This window comes from Diospyros lotus, chromosome 1 (assembly GCF_014633365.1).
Source record: "Diospyros lotus cultivar Yz01 chromosome 1, ASM1463336v1, whole genome shotgun sequence".
In the NCBI taxonomy this organism is placed as follows: Eukaryota; Viridiplantae; Streptophyta; class Magnoliopsida; order Ericales; family Ebenaceae; genus Diospyros; species Diospyros lotus.
This window is the reverse complement of record NC_068338.1, coordinates 17,043,935-17,059,511: the sequence shown is the minus strand read 5'-3', so window position 1 is coordinate 17,059,511 and position 15,577 is coordinate 17,043,935. Positions and strand designations below refer to the sequence as shown.

The 15,577-nt window shown below is 39.4% G+C and overlaps 1 protein-coding gene across 5 annotated transcripts in view; it reads right to left on the bottom strand.

The window, feature by feature from the left end:
* LOC127810284 (structural maintenance of chromosomes protein 3) overlaps window positions 1-15,577 on the bottom strand; it is a 108,236-nt gene that overhangs the window by 6,934 nt on the left and 85,725 nt on the right. For all 5 annotated transcript variants that reach the window (XM_052349671.1, XM_052349685.1, XM_052349677.1 and 2 more), the window contains 2 exons: window positions 2,474-2,569; window positions 1,761-1,935 (listed from right to left, as the gene is read on the bottom strand). In XM_052349671.1, the coding sequence (XP_052205631.1) occupies window positions 1,761-1,935; window positions 2,474-2,569 (271 nt within the window). The remainder of the gene's footprint in view (window positions 1-1,760; window positions 1,936-2,473; window positions 2,570-15,577) is intronic.

Here is a 15,577-nt window from a genome sequence, read left to right as displayed (position 1 = left end):
CTTGAGACTCAAGTGGGACAGCCCTATGAAACTCTATTGTGATAATAAGTCTGCTATCAGCATTGCACACAATCCTGTACAGCATGACCGAACAAAACACATTGAGCTTGATCGACATTTTATTAAAGAAAAACTGTACAGAGAGCTTATTTGTACTCCCTATATACCAAGTGAATCTCAACTAACTGATGTTCTAACCAAGGGACTCCTTAGTCCTGTCTTCCACAAGATTATAGCCAAACTGGGAATGGACAATGTCTATTCACCAACTTGAGAGAGAGTGTCGTGAATCAAGGTAGAAAAATAAAGAAGAATTGCCATAAATCAAGGAAGGAAGATTTGCCACAAATCAAGAAATAGCTGTCAATTAGCAGTCAATTAAGCATGTAATTAGATGTAATTAACTATAATTTATGCCTTAATTTTAGCCTTAATTATTGTACTGCTTACTATAAATTTCAATAGAGGGAGACAAGACCTAACATAGAGTTCTATTCCTAAAAGAAGGGTTTACTCTCTTTTCTATCTTGTTCAACACTTGAACCTCTATTTGGCCCCACCATGTCTATAAATTCTGTATACTGAATAAATAAGTCCAACAAACAGGAGTCCATCATGTAATCTTTTACACCATATAAAACAACTAACGGAGTGGCACAAGGAAAATAAGGAAAAACTGAAAACTATATAACCAGAAATTATATTAGAAGAAGCTAAAAAGATGAGAAAGCATAAACAGAAGCTGCAAAACTATACTAACAGCAACTATATCAATAGAAACATAAATTAGGACTTTTTACGCTACCATAAACACCTTTCTTTGGACCCAAAATACCAAATCTTTCTTAACTGTTATGGTACTGTTTAGATATCCAAAGTGCATTTACATTTGTTCCCAAATCCAGAGGAGGTAATCAGCCAATAAGAAAAGCCTGAGCCATGATCCAGATGGAGAAACAGTTTGCGTGTTGAAACATAAATTCACGCAGATGCTCTGTTCATGAAAGAAATGGAAACACATAATCATAATGTGGAACACAAAGGCTAGGACCACTAGTCACAAGTACTGCCATCAAATGGAGGGCTAGTATATGCTAGTGTTACACCAGAAAATAGTAACTAATTCTCAAATTTCCTAGTTCTAATTCCTTTTCTTAGTAGTACAAGTGAAGAAATACAGTTTGCTTGCTTGCCACCAGGGCATGTATATAGTTAGTTCAGTTCACTATTTTACCGATTAAATTGTGATAATGCTTAATTTTGTTATTGGTGTGCTTGATTTTATTAATAAGAAATTTTAGTTGGGTCCCATCTTTTTTCTTTTTATAAAAAGATGCACCAGAAAATAGCAAAGATACTCTTGAAAAAATGGGAGCCAGGGAGAAGGCACACAAACTCCGGCATGTACAAATATCCCAATATGTGTAACAAATGCTTGTTGCATGAAATAACATGCATGGAGATACATACATTATCATAGCATAATATATTTAGAAATAGGAGGAAGAAATCCAGGGTGTTCTGGCTCACTAACTACAGGGTGTTATCCAAAATGAAGATGCCTGGGGATAAGTGGTGGCCACCTTCAAACATAGCAGTGCAGGAAGGGTCAATAATATTTAGGATGAAGTGACTTATTACTCCATTAGGATTAACTAAAAAGAAGTTGCAGCATACATAGACAGACATCAAAAGATTGTGAGCGCTCACGCACGTGTGTGTGTGAGAGAGAGAGAGAACAATGTAAAAAAGTAGGATACTTCCGACAGCAGTTCTGTACTGAGGATCAAGTGCTGCATCTATCTCATCAAAAAGATAAAAGGGTGCAGGATCACATCGCTGTATGGCAAAGATCAGTGCCAATGCCACCACAGTTTTCTGGCCCCCAGACAACTGCTTCATAGATTGTGTCTCTCCTTGACCCGTAAAGGAAACCTATGAAACAAAGGCCAACCAAGAATATTGAATAGGACTGATTTTCAGAATCAGATTAGTACTTTCAAATGAGTCATGTCATTTAAAAACAAGGTCCTCTTGGTTGTTTGAATTAAGCATGCCACTGGAATTAAGTAATTCTGAACTTCTCATTTTTTTATAATTTAAGATTTGTAAAGCCATCAGAAGAATGCTTTATCAATCCATTTGATTAGCTGGCAATATGTAACAAAAGAAATTAGTAGACAAACTTTCACAAGCAAAACAAAATTTGGGGGTTCAGGAGCTAATCTATTTGTGCAACCAAACACATGAAATAACCAATTCATAAATGAAACAGTTCAAAATCAGTTGGTTAAGAATTTAGGGGGATTGCCCAATGCAACGTGAGACAGATCAAAAAGTTTGAGAGAGAGAGAGAGAGGGAGGGAGGGAGAATTGATCAATTAAGAATCCATTTAGGAGTTTTACTTGTGAAACCAGATGAGTATATTTTTCTCTTAACAATAATGCATATAATTCTAAAATGGTTACATGCCTTCACTTTGACACCAATGTATTTCTCAACCCTTCCCTCCATGTCAGCTGCACGAGGCACATCTTCATCCTGATCATCATCACCATGGTCCCCATCCTATAAATTATAGGCAAAAACCATTCAAAAACTAGATTTAAGCCATCAAAAGATATTCAATTTCAAAGAAAAATTTCACAAAAAAAATATTGCACAAAATTCAAAAAATAAAATAAAAATTAAATAATCATTGATATAACCATGCAGGAAACCAAAAACTTCATGGTTGAATATACAGGTTTGAGCATCACAATGATCATTATGGGTTCAAGCAAGTAGATAATGATGGTGAATTAATAGTGTCAAGAAGACCAAAAAACCGATCTTATTAATCTCAATGAAATGCCAAGACATATATACACATACGCCTATCCTGAATAGGCAAGATCCTAAGGCTAATTAGGAAGGATTCTTAATTAATAGTTGCCTAATCTAGCTTAGAAAATATTTACATAAAAGAAACAAATCATACAGCTACTGATACAATCGAGTCAGTCTAGAATACAAAGAATATATGGTACAAACACTATTAGGAAACCAATCATAATTCAGGAATCTCCATATTAGGAAAGCATGGAACCTTCGGCCTTCTAACACTCCCCCTCAAGATAGAGCGTGTATATCATGCATGCCCATCTTCCTCAAGAACCTATAATACACATTACCCGGGAGACTCTTAGTCAAGATATCTACCAACTGCTCTCCTATAGGAACAAAAGGTGTGCAGATCAAGCCACTCTCTAGTTTTTCTTTAATAATGATTCTCAACAAGAAAAACTGTTCATGGTCCTCACTTTATTCGGTCCCAAGCTTGAGTTCGAGTCTGTCAGCCATCAAATCTTGATTGGGTCCACTAACCCTATTATGAAAGATACATACAAAAGATTGCTTAATATGGCTGACAGTTCTTTCTCTACTGGTGCTTTTGCAGGTACCCCTCTCGAGGCCTCTACTCTTGTGTCTAAGACTTCAGGCGATAATCAGGGTCGGTTAGATGCCATTCTCGCCCTCAGTGCAACTTTTGCAAGGGGCATGAGGAAGACAAGTGTTGTAAGAAGAATGGTAGACCAATTGCCCCTCCTGGATCTTAGAAATCCAGGGCGGCTCACATTGCACAGAGTGACCCTAGTCCAGTATTGGGCCCTTCGACAGTAACCCTGCTTGCTACTAACTACAAGGCTTCCTTGAAATTCCAGGTGTCAACAATCTACTAGTAATCCCATGTCTTGTGATACTCAAAGCCTTCTATTGGGCCTTGGATGTTGGACACTGACGCCACCGATCACATGTGTGGTAATAAAGATCTTTTCTCTACACTTACCTTTTCTGAACATTTACCAACAACCACTCTTGCAGATGGCACCAAAACACCAGTTAAAGGGATAGGAAAAACCTCTCCTACCTTCTCTCTCTTTAAATTCTGTCTTTTATGTCCCATGTAGTCCTTTTGTTGAAGAGAATGTAACATTGAGATAGTATTGGCTTGCTGTTTGCTTTCTATTTTATGTTGTTGTCATGTTATTATTAGTGTGAGGCGGTAAGTTGCATATATAAGCAGCTTATGTTAGTTGTTTGTTATTCATTCATTCACTTAATAAGATTCCAATGCATCAGTTTTCTCTCTCTCCTTTGTTTCTCGAATTCTTAAGCCCTAGGGTTTCCAAGTTACACCTTTTAATTTGCTTTCTTTTAGTCAACTTACTAGAGAACTAGACTGTTCAATAACCTTTACTTCCACTTCTGTTTGTGTGCAGGATTGGGGTACGGGACGGATGATTGACGTCTAGTGTGAGTCACGAGGCCACTATCATCTTGTTGTGCCTAGTTCGCCGGTAGCTTGCACCAGTGTGGCTTACCTAGACCTTTTCCAATCTCGTCTCGGTCATCCCAACCTCTCCAAACTGAAGAAATTAACTCCTAATTTATCGTCATTATCCACTTTTAATTGTGAGTTATGTTAGCGTGATAAACACGCCCGTAGTTCTTTTTTTAGTCGCATCAATAATAGGGCCGAGGCTCCCTTTTCCCTTGTGCACTCTAATGTATGGGGGCCCAGTTGAGTCAACTCTACTCTAGGTTTTCATATTTCGTTACTTTTATTGATGATTTTCTCGTTACACTTGGTTGTTTCTCATGAAGAGTTGATCCGAATTGTTTTCTATCTTTCAAACATTTACTGCTGAAATAAACACATAGTTTGGAGTTTTTATACGTACTTGACATAGTGATAATGCCCATGAGTACTTTTTCTCTCAATTTACTACTTTCATGGCTACTAATGGCATCTTGCATTAATCTTTCTATCCTTAACACACCTCAATAAATTGGTGTTGTTGAGAGTAAAAATCGTCATCTCATTGAAACTGCACAAACATTACTTTTACATGCCAATCTTCCCACCAAATTTTGGGGAGATGTTTTTGTTGTATGTTATCTGATAAATCGCATGCCATCTTCGGTGTTACAGGAAAAAATTCCTTATTCTCTTTTATTCCCTACACAACCACTTTATTTTGTTCCCCTTCGTGTATTTGAATGTATCTATTTTGTGCATTCTTTTTTACCTAGACAAGATAAACTTGCTACAAAATCTCTCAAGTGTATCTTCCTCGGCTACTCCTATTGGAGATCACGTGACATGACTAACTGGTCTTTAGTTAGTCTTTTCTATGTTTAGTATTTCTGTTAGCTTTCTGTTAAGTTTGCTGGTTATATATTAAGCGTTTGCTTTATGCGGTTGATCTTGTATTAGAGACTGGCTGATTATATATATCAGCATAGTCCTCATTTTCTATATCTTGGATTGAGTTGAACCGCTATCTTATGTTTGTTGATGTCATCTTCTTTGAACAACAATCTTTATTCTCGATTGCTCAGCCCGATTCACAAAGTCTTGACTAGGCATTGCCTATTCTTTTTTCTTCTCTTTCGCTGCCCTCTTTGGGTCCGTCTGTCTCCTCCTTTGAGGACCCCCCACTACTATCATCAAGTCCACATTCTACGAATCCTCCACTTCTTACATATCATCGTCGTCCTCATCTCGCTGCTGGCGCCAGCATTCCTCCAAAATAGGACTCTACTGACTCACTCTCTCCGTTAATGGTTCCTCCTACCATGAATCCTAAGCCAAATAGCCTTCCTGTTGCTCTCTGCAAAGGTACAAGGTCTACTCGTAATCCACACCCTCTAGAAGAAAGGAAAGCAGTACCTGCATTAGAATTAACACATAGGTTCATGATGCTCCTCCTTTTTCTATCTGTCCAAGCATCTGTCATAATGGAGCACCCAGTTCGTGCCCACTCTTCTTCATGTTTCTTCAATAACTCTTTTATTCTGTCAACTTCTCCCTTTGATAGCGGTTCCTTCAATTGGTATTGATTGAGAGGTTTGAAGCCCGGCCCAAATTGACCAACCGCCTCAACAAACAATTTGAAGCTATCATTGTCAATAGCATTGAAAGGTATACCAGCTTCATACACCCATCTAGCATAATATTCACGAACAGACTGTGTTCTCTCTTTAAATAGTGCTTCACTAATAGTTTGTTGGCTTTGGGTCATTCTCGCACTCAAACAAGTTTCAGGGCTGATGGAGCTAGCAAACTTATCCATAGGGCCAAGAGTACGGGACGTTTTTCTGCTACCTAACTCTTGTAATTCATCTTCATCATCCCCTTCCACTCTTTCAGAAATATTAACAGTTGATCTCATCAAATCTTCCTCCTCCTCCTTATTTTTCCTCTTATTCTTTGCCTCGGCAATAACATTCTTACATTTGGCTTGATCAGTCGGAGAAGATTTTGGACATGCAGAAACATTTCTAGAAATGTGGCCAATGTGTTCTTTTACTCTGTAAACACCTCCAGACATAATTTTACCACACAACTTACATTTAATTTTATCCATATTTTTCAGATCAATTAACATTCCATACTCCCATCTGACATCATTTGACTTCCTTTTAAGAATTGAGGAGGCCTCGGACAATGCTCTCGTACTTCCAGTCCTATCCGAATCATTCATTTCACTTCCTGTTTTCTTTTTTTTCCCTGAGTATTGAATAATTGACATTGCAATTTAATTAAAAGTCATCTAATGAAATCAACAACTGTTGCAGCAACGAAGCAGCAAGCAGCAGCAACTTGCTACTTGCTGAAGCAAGCAATATGCAAGCGAGCAACGAGTTTGGATACATACCGCAACAACGCTAGCTTGCGTTGGCGGAGGAAGATGGATAGTTGGATACATACCGCAGCAAGATGCGATCGGCGACGAGAGAGAACGACCAACAAGTGAGGTCGGCGGCAACGAGAGAGCAGGACCAAGAGAAGAGATCGATGGTGGCGGCGAACGACCAAGAGGAGATCGAAGGCGAGAGAGAGAGAGAGGAGCTGCGATGAACACAACCAGAGAGAAAGGGAAAGGGGAAATAGAGAACGGGAGGGGAAAATAAGGTCGGCCCAGGACGCGCACAACCTAGGTGGCCCAGGTCGTGCGGGACCTAGGCGACCGCCCAAGCAGTTAGGCGGCGTGACGGCCTGATTAGTCGGGCATGGCGCATAGGGCTGCCGAGTAGCCCTAAATCGCCGCAGTCGGTGGCTGCTCAGCGCCTAGGCGGCCGCCTAGGCTGAATTTTCAAACACTGGTTACAGAGTTTGTTAACTCCAATGATTAACTTGCAGATGTCTTCACCAAGTTTTTAAAGGGTCCTCAAATAGAACATATTTGTAACAAGCTTGGTGTATATGATATCAATGCTCCAGCTTGAGGGGGAGTATTAGAATTATTAGTATAATTGAACATATTTTATGTGTGTTTTATTTGTAATTATTAGGCCATGTAATTAAAGCCCATTATGTCTATTATAAATAGCAAGCTAGGAGAGGTTAATCTTTAGGTTTTTTCTTCCCAAATCATTCTCACACTAATCACAAGAAAAACCTTATGAAATCTAATAAAATTTCGATTAACAAACCTGGGTGCAAAATCCCGGTAAGACAATCATTACTTCAATTGCAATTATCAGATTCTCTCTTGTATGGCTCTAATACCATGAAGAATCTTCGACATAAGAGAGATACAAAAAAAGTGTACAAATTGCAGATTTGGTAAAGTGATTTCGCTCAATCGGATGTGATTTTCAACTAAATGAGCACAAATTGCAGAGCTGGAATTCTCTCAATCACTCTTCTGAACTTGACTAGCATAATCTGCTTTGCTCTTCGATAGAACCAACGTAGAGCTAAGACCTTTTATGTCCATCATTGTTTTTAACTTAAAGGGCCGTCTCATTGCATGAAGCTTTTTTATTTTTTTCTTGTTGCAATGACTTTCCACGACTCAAACCCATGACCTTTCAATTACAAAGGAGCAATCTTATCATTGGTACCAAGGCTCGCCCTCGTCTTCCACACATATTCATGTCTTTTGTTGGTGGTGGTGGGGAAGGGGAGGGGGTTGTAGGGATTATTTGACCTTCCTAATCCACCACACCATTCCTCCCACAAAACCCAAATACACAATATCGTTAATCACCATGTGTGAGAGGAGAGATTATCTACAACAGACAAAGCTTATTGGTGGTGGGCTGGATGGCATCAATTTGAATGTGTGCGCGAGCATGTGTGTGTGTGTGTGTGCGTGTGAGAGAGAGAGAGAGAGACAGATGGTGCCTTGACACAATGGACAACAAATAACACACTAAAACAACTAAAATCACACCTTTTCAGACCTAGAACAACAAAGCAACAACTTCTTGCTAGCCTCTCATGCTTATGGCAGCAGTGGTGAGGTCGAATCCTCAAAACTCAAGTCTCCAAATCTTCAGAACCCTAGCTGGTTTGGAGCCAAAACACTCTGCAAAGATTTCTATCTTCAAAATGCTAAACTGGCTAAGAAGCTCTCTATTTATACCAACCCTCAAGCTTCCAAGAGATGCCAACTCCTATCTCTTCAAGCTTCCAACTTAAGCTAACTCCCAATTTGCAAATAACTCCCCTACAAGTCACTAATCTTTTAGGAAGCTTGACAAAACGCTTGTTCTTACATAAATACACCCCAAAATTACAGAAAAGAACCCCCAAACTTACACCAAAAAACAACATATCTAGCCTTTATCCCACTATGTGGGGTCGGCTACATGAATTCTAGACTTCCATGTATTTCTATCTTTTGTCATATATTCATTTAGATTCATACACTTCATATCAAACTTTAATGTCACTCCCAAAGTCTTCTTGGATCTACCTCTACCTCTTTTTTTGACTAATTGTTCCATTTCATCAACTCTCCTCGTAGGAGCGTCTCTTGGTCTCTTTCTCACATGGCCAAACCATCTTAGTCTAGTCTCTCTCATCTTCTCCTCAATTGGCACTACTCCTACCTTATTACGAATAACCTCATTTCTAATTTTATCTTTTCTTGTATGGTCGCATATCCATCTTAGCATCCTCATCTCTGCTACACTCGTCTTTTGCTCATGCTGGTATTTGACTGCCTAACATTTTGAGTCATACAACAAGACTGGTCTTATAGCTGTCTTATAGAATTTTCCTTGCAATTTTAATGAGATTTTACCATCACATAACACCCCCGATGCATTTCTCCATTTTAGCCAACCTGCCTTAATTCTATGCGTGATATCCTTGTGAATTTCTCCCACTTTTTGAATCATTGATCCCAAATATCGAAAATGGTATTTTCTTTGTAAGATTTGATCTTCCAATTTTATTATAACATCATCCACTCTTGCATTCTTACTAAATTTACATTCCATATATTATGTTTTCCTTCTACTTAATTTAAATCCCTTAAATTCTAAATTGTTTCTTCACAACTCAAGCTTAGTGTCCACTTCTTCTTTTGTTTCATCCACCAACACCATTTGCAAATAACATACACAATGGCACCTCTATCTGAATGTGTTTAGTGAGTCTATCCATTACTAAAGCAAATAAGTATGGACTTAGTGCAAAACCTTGATGCAGTTCCTTTGTAATTTTAAACGGTTCAGTATCCCCTTCGCATATTCTGACCATTGTCTCTGTACCGTGATACAAGTCCTTAAGGGCTTGTATATAGGCTATTTAGACTTCTTTCTTCTCTAAAACCCTCCATAATACTTCTCTAGGGACCCTATCATAGGCCTTTTCTAAATCTATAAACACCATATGTAGGTCCTTTTGATGATCCCGATACCTTTCCATTAGGCACCTCAGTAGGTATATAACTTCCATTGTTGACCAAGCAGGCATGAAACCAAACTGATTTTCCGAGACATCTATTTCTTTTCTGAACTTCTGCTCTATTACTCTCTCCCAGAGTTTCATAGTATGGCTCATTAACTTAATTCCTTTGTAATTTTCACAGTTTTGAACATCTCGTTTGTTTTTGTATATAGGGACCAAAGTACTCTTCCTCCACTACCCCCCAAAACTAAAAATTACCAAACTACCCCTAATGCCCAATTAAAAAAAAAAATTAAAACTTATGCACAAGTCTTGCCTCCTTAGAAAGGACTCACCATTAAGCAAGTTGTCAACTTGTGATGCAAATAGGGACAACAAAAATAGCACAAACACAACAAGAATGTAGTATTGAAACAATGGACAACAAATAATACACTTAAATAACTGAGATTACATCTCTTCAGTCCTAGAACAACCGAGTAGCAACAGCTTCTTGCTAGCCTCTTGCGCCTCGGGTAGTGGTGGAGGGATTGGTAGGCATTGCATGGCCGACGACTCAAAATCCAAGCCTCCAAATCTTCAAAACCTTGGTTGGCTTGGAGTTGAACTCCATGCAGAGGCTTCTGTCTTCAAAATGCTGAAAAAGTCCCTAAAGTGGCTTGGGAGACCCTTTATATATACCAAACCTCAACCTTCCAAGGGAAGCCAACTTCTATCTCTTCAAGCTTCCAAGAGAAGCCAACTCCCATTTTGCAAATAACTCCCCCTAAAAGTCACTAATCTTTAGGAACCACAACAAAATACTTGATCTTACAAAAAAGACATCCTAAAATTAACTTACACCAAAATATACCCCCCCCCCCCCACCCCCCACCCCCAAAAAAAAAGGCTAAAATTACCAAAATACCCCTACCCAATTAGAGAAAACACATGAAATTAAAAACTATGTACAGGTTTGCATCATTCCACCCTTCTTAGAAAGAACTCGCCATCAAGCGAGTTGTCAACTTGGCTGCCTAGCACATTTCAGGGTCAAATTTCATAAAATCCTCTCGCTAATCCATGAATTTTCATAATTAGGTTTTCCTGCCCATCTTACCAGAAATCTAAAATAATTTCCAGCTCTAGTCTTCACCTCCTGCACATGTCTAACAGCTTAGATCCTTCCTGCTTTGCTAGAAGTCACCTGAGGTGGACTCTTACACTTGACATCCTGTAATTCCACTTGCAGATTGCCATAGAAAGGATACAAATCTGCCACAATAAAGATTGATGATATATCAAGGTCTTGAGGGAGTTCAACCCCATAGGCATTTTCACCAAACTTGCATAGAATTTTGCATGGCACAATCTTTTTACTCTTTAACTTGTGATAGGTACCTGCTGGAAATATTTCTTTCCAAAGGAAAACCATGACCCATTCACCCACTTGATACTCCTTATACCTTCTATGTTGATCAGCTGATCCCTTGCAATGTTGGTTCACATTTTCAAGCCTTTTCCTAACTTCTTCTTGCACCTATTTCAAATTCTCAGCATAAGCAACTGCATCATCACTAACCGTATGCTGATTGGAGACATCCATGAGATCAACAATCTGATTGGGATTTGTTCCATATACCACTTGGAAAGGACTCTTCCCAGTAGATCTGTTAAAAGTGCTGTTATAAGCAAATTCAGCCTGTGGTAAAATTAGATCCCACTGTTGGATGGTGTCTTTTACAAGGCAACGCAAAAAATTCCCCAAGCTCCTGTTTACTACTTCAGTTTGCCCATCTGTTTGTGGGTGATAAGCACTACTGTATTGCAATTTTGTTGCCAATACTTTCCACAATGTCCTCCAAAAATGGCTAAGAAACTTTGTGTCTTGATCAGAGGTGATAGTTTTTGGCACCCTGTGCAATCTAACTACTTCCCTAAAAAAATATTTTGCCAGGTGAGTTGCATCAAAAGTCTTCTTACAAGCAATAAAATGGGCCATCTTTGAGAATCAATCCACCACGACCAAGATGGAATCAACACCCCTAGCAGTCCGCAATAAACCTAATACAAAGTTCATGCTTATGTCAATCCATGGGGCCGTAGGGACTGGTAAAGGAGTGTAAAGATCTGTATTTTGATGCTGCCCCTTTGAAACTTGACAGGTGCAACAATGAGTGACATACTTGTATACATCCTGATGCATGGAAGGCTAAGAGTACCTTTTAGCCACTCAATTCATAAGTATCATGAAGGTACTAGGTGCATTAGACAATCCAAAAGGCATTACTAACCACTCGTAGAGTCCTTCCTTGGTCTTAAAAGCTGTTTTCCATTCATCTCTAGGCCTTATTCTGATTTGGTGATAGCCGCTCTTCAAGTCAATCTTGGAATAAACACGATATCCAGCTAGCGCGTCAAGCATATCATCCAATTTTGGAATGGAAAACTTGTATTTAACGGTTATTTTATTGATACCCCTACTATAAACACACATTCTCCAACTCCCATCTTTCTTAGGGGTGAGTAAAGCTAGTACGACACAAGGACTTAGACTCTCTTGTATGAACCCTTTCCTAAGAAGTTATGTAACCTGCCTTTGAAGTTCTTTGTGCTCCTTTGGACTCATGATAATGAGGTACATTAAAAAAGGTGGCACCCAGCATAGGACCAATGTGGTGTTGTATGTCCCTAATTGAAGGGAGTCCATCGGGTAGCTCATCCGGCATCACATCTCTATACTCTTCAAGAATTTCTCTTATGTCACTTGGAATATCTAATTGCAGATTTTCTTCCTTTTGAAGAACATATAGCAACCCGGTTTCCTTGATTTTGCCAATAAAATCCCCTCTATTTACAAGTGCAATAGAGCAGCCCTTCTCTTTATCATTCTTCACTGGTTTCAGCACAAGCTTCTTCTTCTTCTCACAATCTTTGACGAAAAATGAATAAGTGTTCTTCACACCATCATGAATCGTGACCCGGCCATATTGCCAGGGTCGGCCGAGTAAGAATTGGCAAGCATCCATGGGAACCACATCACAATAAACTAATTCTTTGAAGGAACCAATTGAAAAATTGACAAGGCATCTTAATGAGACAATTACCTCATTTCCTCTGTTGAACCAAAGAATCCGATATGATTGTGGATGTCGTTCAGTCTTCAATTTCAATTTATCCACCATTTCTTGAGAGACTAAATTCTCATTGCTCCCATTATCAATTATCAAATTGTGTAGCTTTCCACCAGCTGTACATTTAGTTCGGAAAATGTTCTTCCTTAGCCAATTACCGCTGCTAATCGAAGGGGAAAGCCATGACCTCTGGATGACTAAGGCCTCGCCAAGTGTGTCCCCCACAATTCCTTCCTCTGCAATTCATTTTCGGCTTCTGGTTGGGGCTCCTGATCCTCAAAACTAGCAAAATTTTCTTCTGGATCAGCTTCTTCGGCTTCAACAAGATTAACTCTATTATCTCTTTTCGGGCACTCATTAGATTTATGTCCAAGTTCAAAGCATCTATAGCATTTAATATTATTAGGCTGTACTGAGGATGTCTTTCCACTATTATAATTGTTGGGTTGATTGGAATGCATAGTTGCAGCTATTCCCTTTACCTCAGCGCCCACTCCCAACTTACTAGTTGAGGCACCATTGGTATGACCAGTTACCAGTTTTCAAGGATTGTTTTGTGCAAGTTGCGCTTCAACTTTGAGTGCAAGTTGATAGGCATCACTCACTTTATAAGGCTGCTGCAGACTTACTTGATCTTGAATGGCCATTTTGAGCCCGTTCACATAACGACTCACCCTTTGTACTTCAGTTTCAGCAAGGTTACACCTTAGTGACAGCCTATGAAACTCTTTTGGGTATACTTTCACTGACTTTATGAGCCTATGAAACTCTTTGAGCAAACATTGTATCAAAGGGTTCAGAACTTAAGCTGAGTATACTTTCACGCTGTCTTAAGTTCTGAACCCTCTGATACAATGTTTGCTCATAATCTTGAGGTAAAAACTGAGCCTACAGCTTCTCTTTCATCTTCTTCCATCTTCAAACTTTTCCTTTTCCTCTATTCTCACGATCATTTTGATAATGTTTGCACCAAGTAGACGCTGGTCCTCGAAGCTTTGCTCCCATATGCTTCACTTTCCTCTCTTCAGGCTCTTTCCACTCAAAATAACTTTCAATGCTGTCCACCCAATCCAAACATTCTTCAGCTTCCATATCACCATCAAATTCTGAAATATGCACTTGGCACCACTCTCTTTGGAACTTTGTAAAGCACGCACAATGCGATCATCCCATCTTTGAGGCCTTTCATTTCGCTGCACACGCCTTTTATTACCAAGTCTTTCTCCATCACTCAAACTATCATTTTCAGCCTCAGATAGCTTATTAATTCCATTCCTTGCTCCCCCGACATGATCAGATTCTTCATCACTGGCATTTCTCTGATTTTGAAAATTCATAGCCAGTGTAAGGTTTCTAAATTGTTCCTGCAGTTCTTCAAACAACTCAACGGTGACATATCTACCTTTAGGGCCTCTATTTCCTCTTCTCCCTCTTGCAGCCATTAACTCTCAAGATCAACTTGCTCTGATACCAATTTGATGCAAATAGAGATAGCAAAAACACAAACACAACAAGGATGTAGTGTTGAAACAATGGACAGTAAATAACACAATTAAATAACTGAGATCACACCTCTTCAGTCCTAGAACAGCCGAATAGCAGCAGTTTCTTGCTAGCCTCTCGCACATATGGCAGCAGTTGAGGGATTGGTAGGCGATGCAGGGTCGACTCCTCAAAACCCAAGCCTCCAAATCTTCAAAACCCTAGCTGGTTTGGGGATGAACTCCCTGCAGAGGCTTCTGTCTTCAATATGCTGAAAAAGTCCCCAAAGTGGCTGCGTGACCCTTTATTTATACCAAACCTCAACGTACTTATGTATGTACTTTTGGTGGGATGGGAAGACCAATGAAGATCGACCAATTAGAGGCTAAAGGGTGAGAGAAGATAAGGCATTATGTATGTACTTTTGGTAGAATGTTTTGTAGAACTTATACGCCTAGGTACTTAGTTGAATATGTGATACAATATATTTTGGAAATTATACTACTCTATCTCTTATTAGTAAGTTTGGTTAAAGGCTGCAATTAGAAACCAATAGAATAAGAGGAGACACCCTGAAACTGATGGGCAAACCGAAAGGGTGAACCAGTGTCTAGAGGCCTATTTGAGATGTATGTGCTTCGCAAAACCAAAAAGCTAGAATAGATGGCCGTCATTGGCAAAATGGTGGTTCAACTCCAGCTACCATATTGCTATAAAGAGGGTCCCTTTTGAGGCATTGTTTGGATATAACCCTCCCCTCATACTGGCTGTGATCGACTATCCAAATTCTATGGCTGCAGTGGAGCAGTATTTGCAGCATAGACAGGAGGTCTTAACACTGCTTAAGGAGTTAGCTACAGCCCAAATCCGAATGAAGCAATTTTCTGATAGGAGAAGTGAGAGGGCATTTAATGTTGGGGATATGGTATATTTGAAGTGAAAAGGTTTCAACGGCACTCTTTTTTCACTAATCTTGCATCTAAAATGAGCCCTAAGTACTTTGGGCCGTTTCCAACAACGGCCAAAGTGGGAAAAGTGGCTTACAGGCTGTAGTTGCTAGCTGGGGTGAATACTCATCCGATATTTCATGTGTCTCTACTAAAGAAATCGGTGGAACCTAATGCAGCCACCAGTCCTAACCTCCCACCTGTAGATGAAAATCTTGCAGTGGAAGAACAGCCTCTGGCTATTTTGGATAAAAGGGTAATATCAAGATACACTGCCCCGTACTCAAGTCCTAGTGCAGTGGACACACTTCCATCCAGACCATACCACCTTGAAGTATTT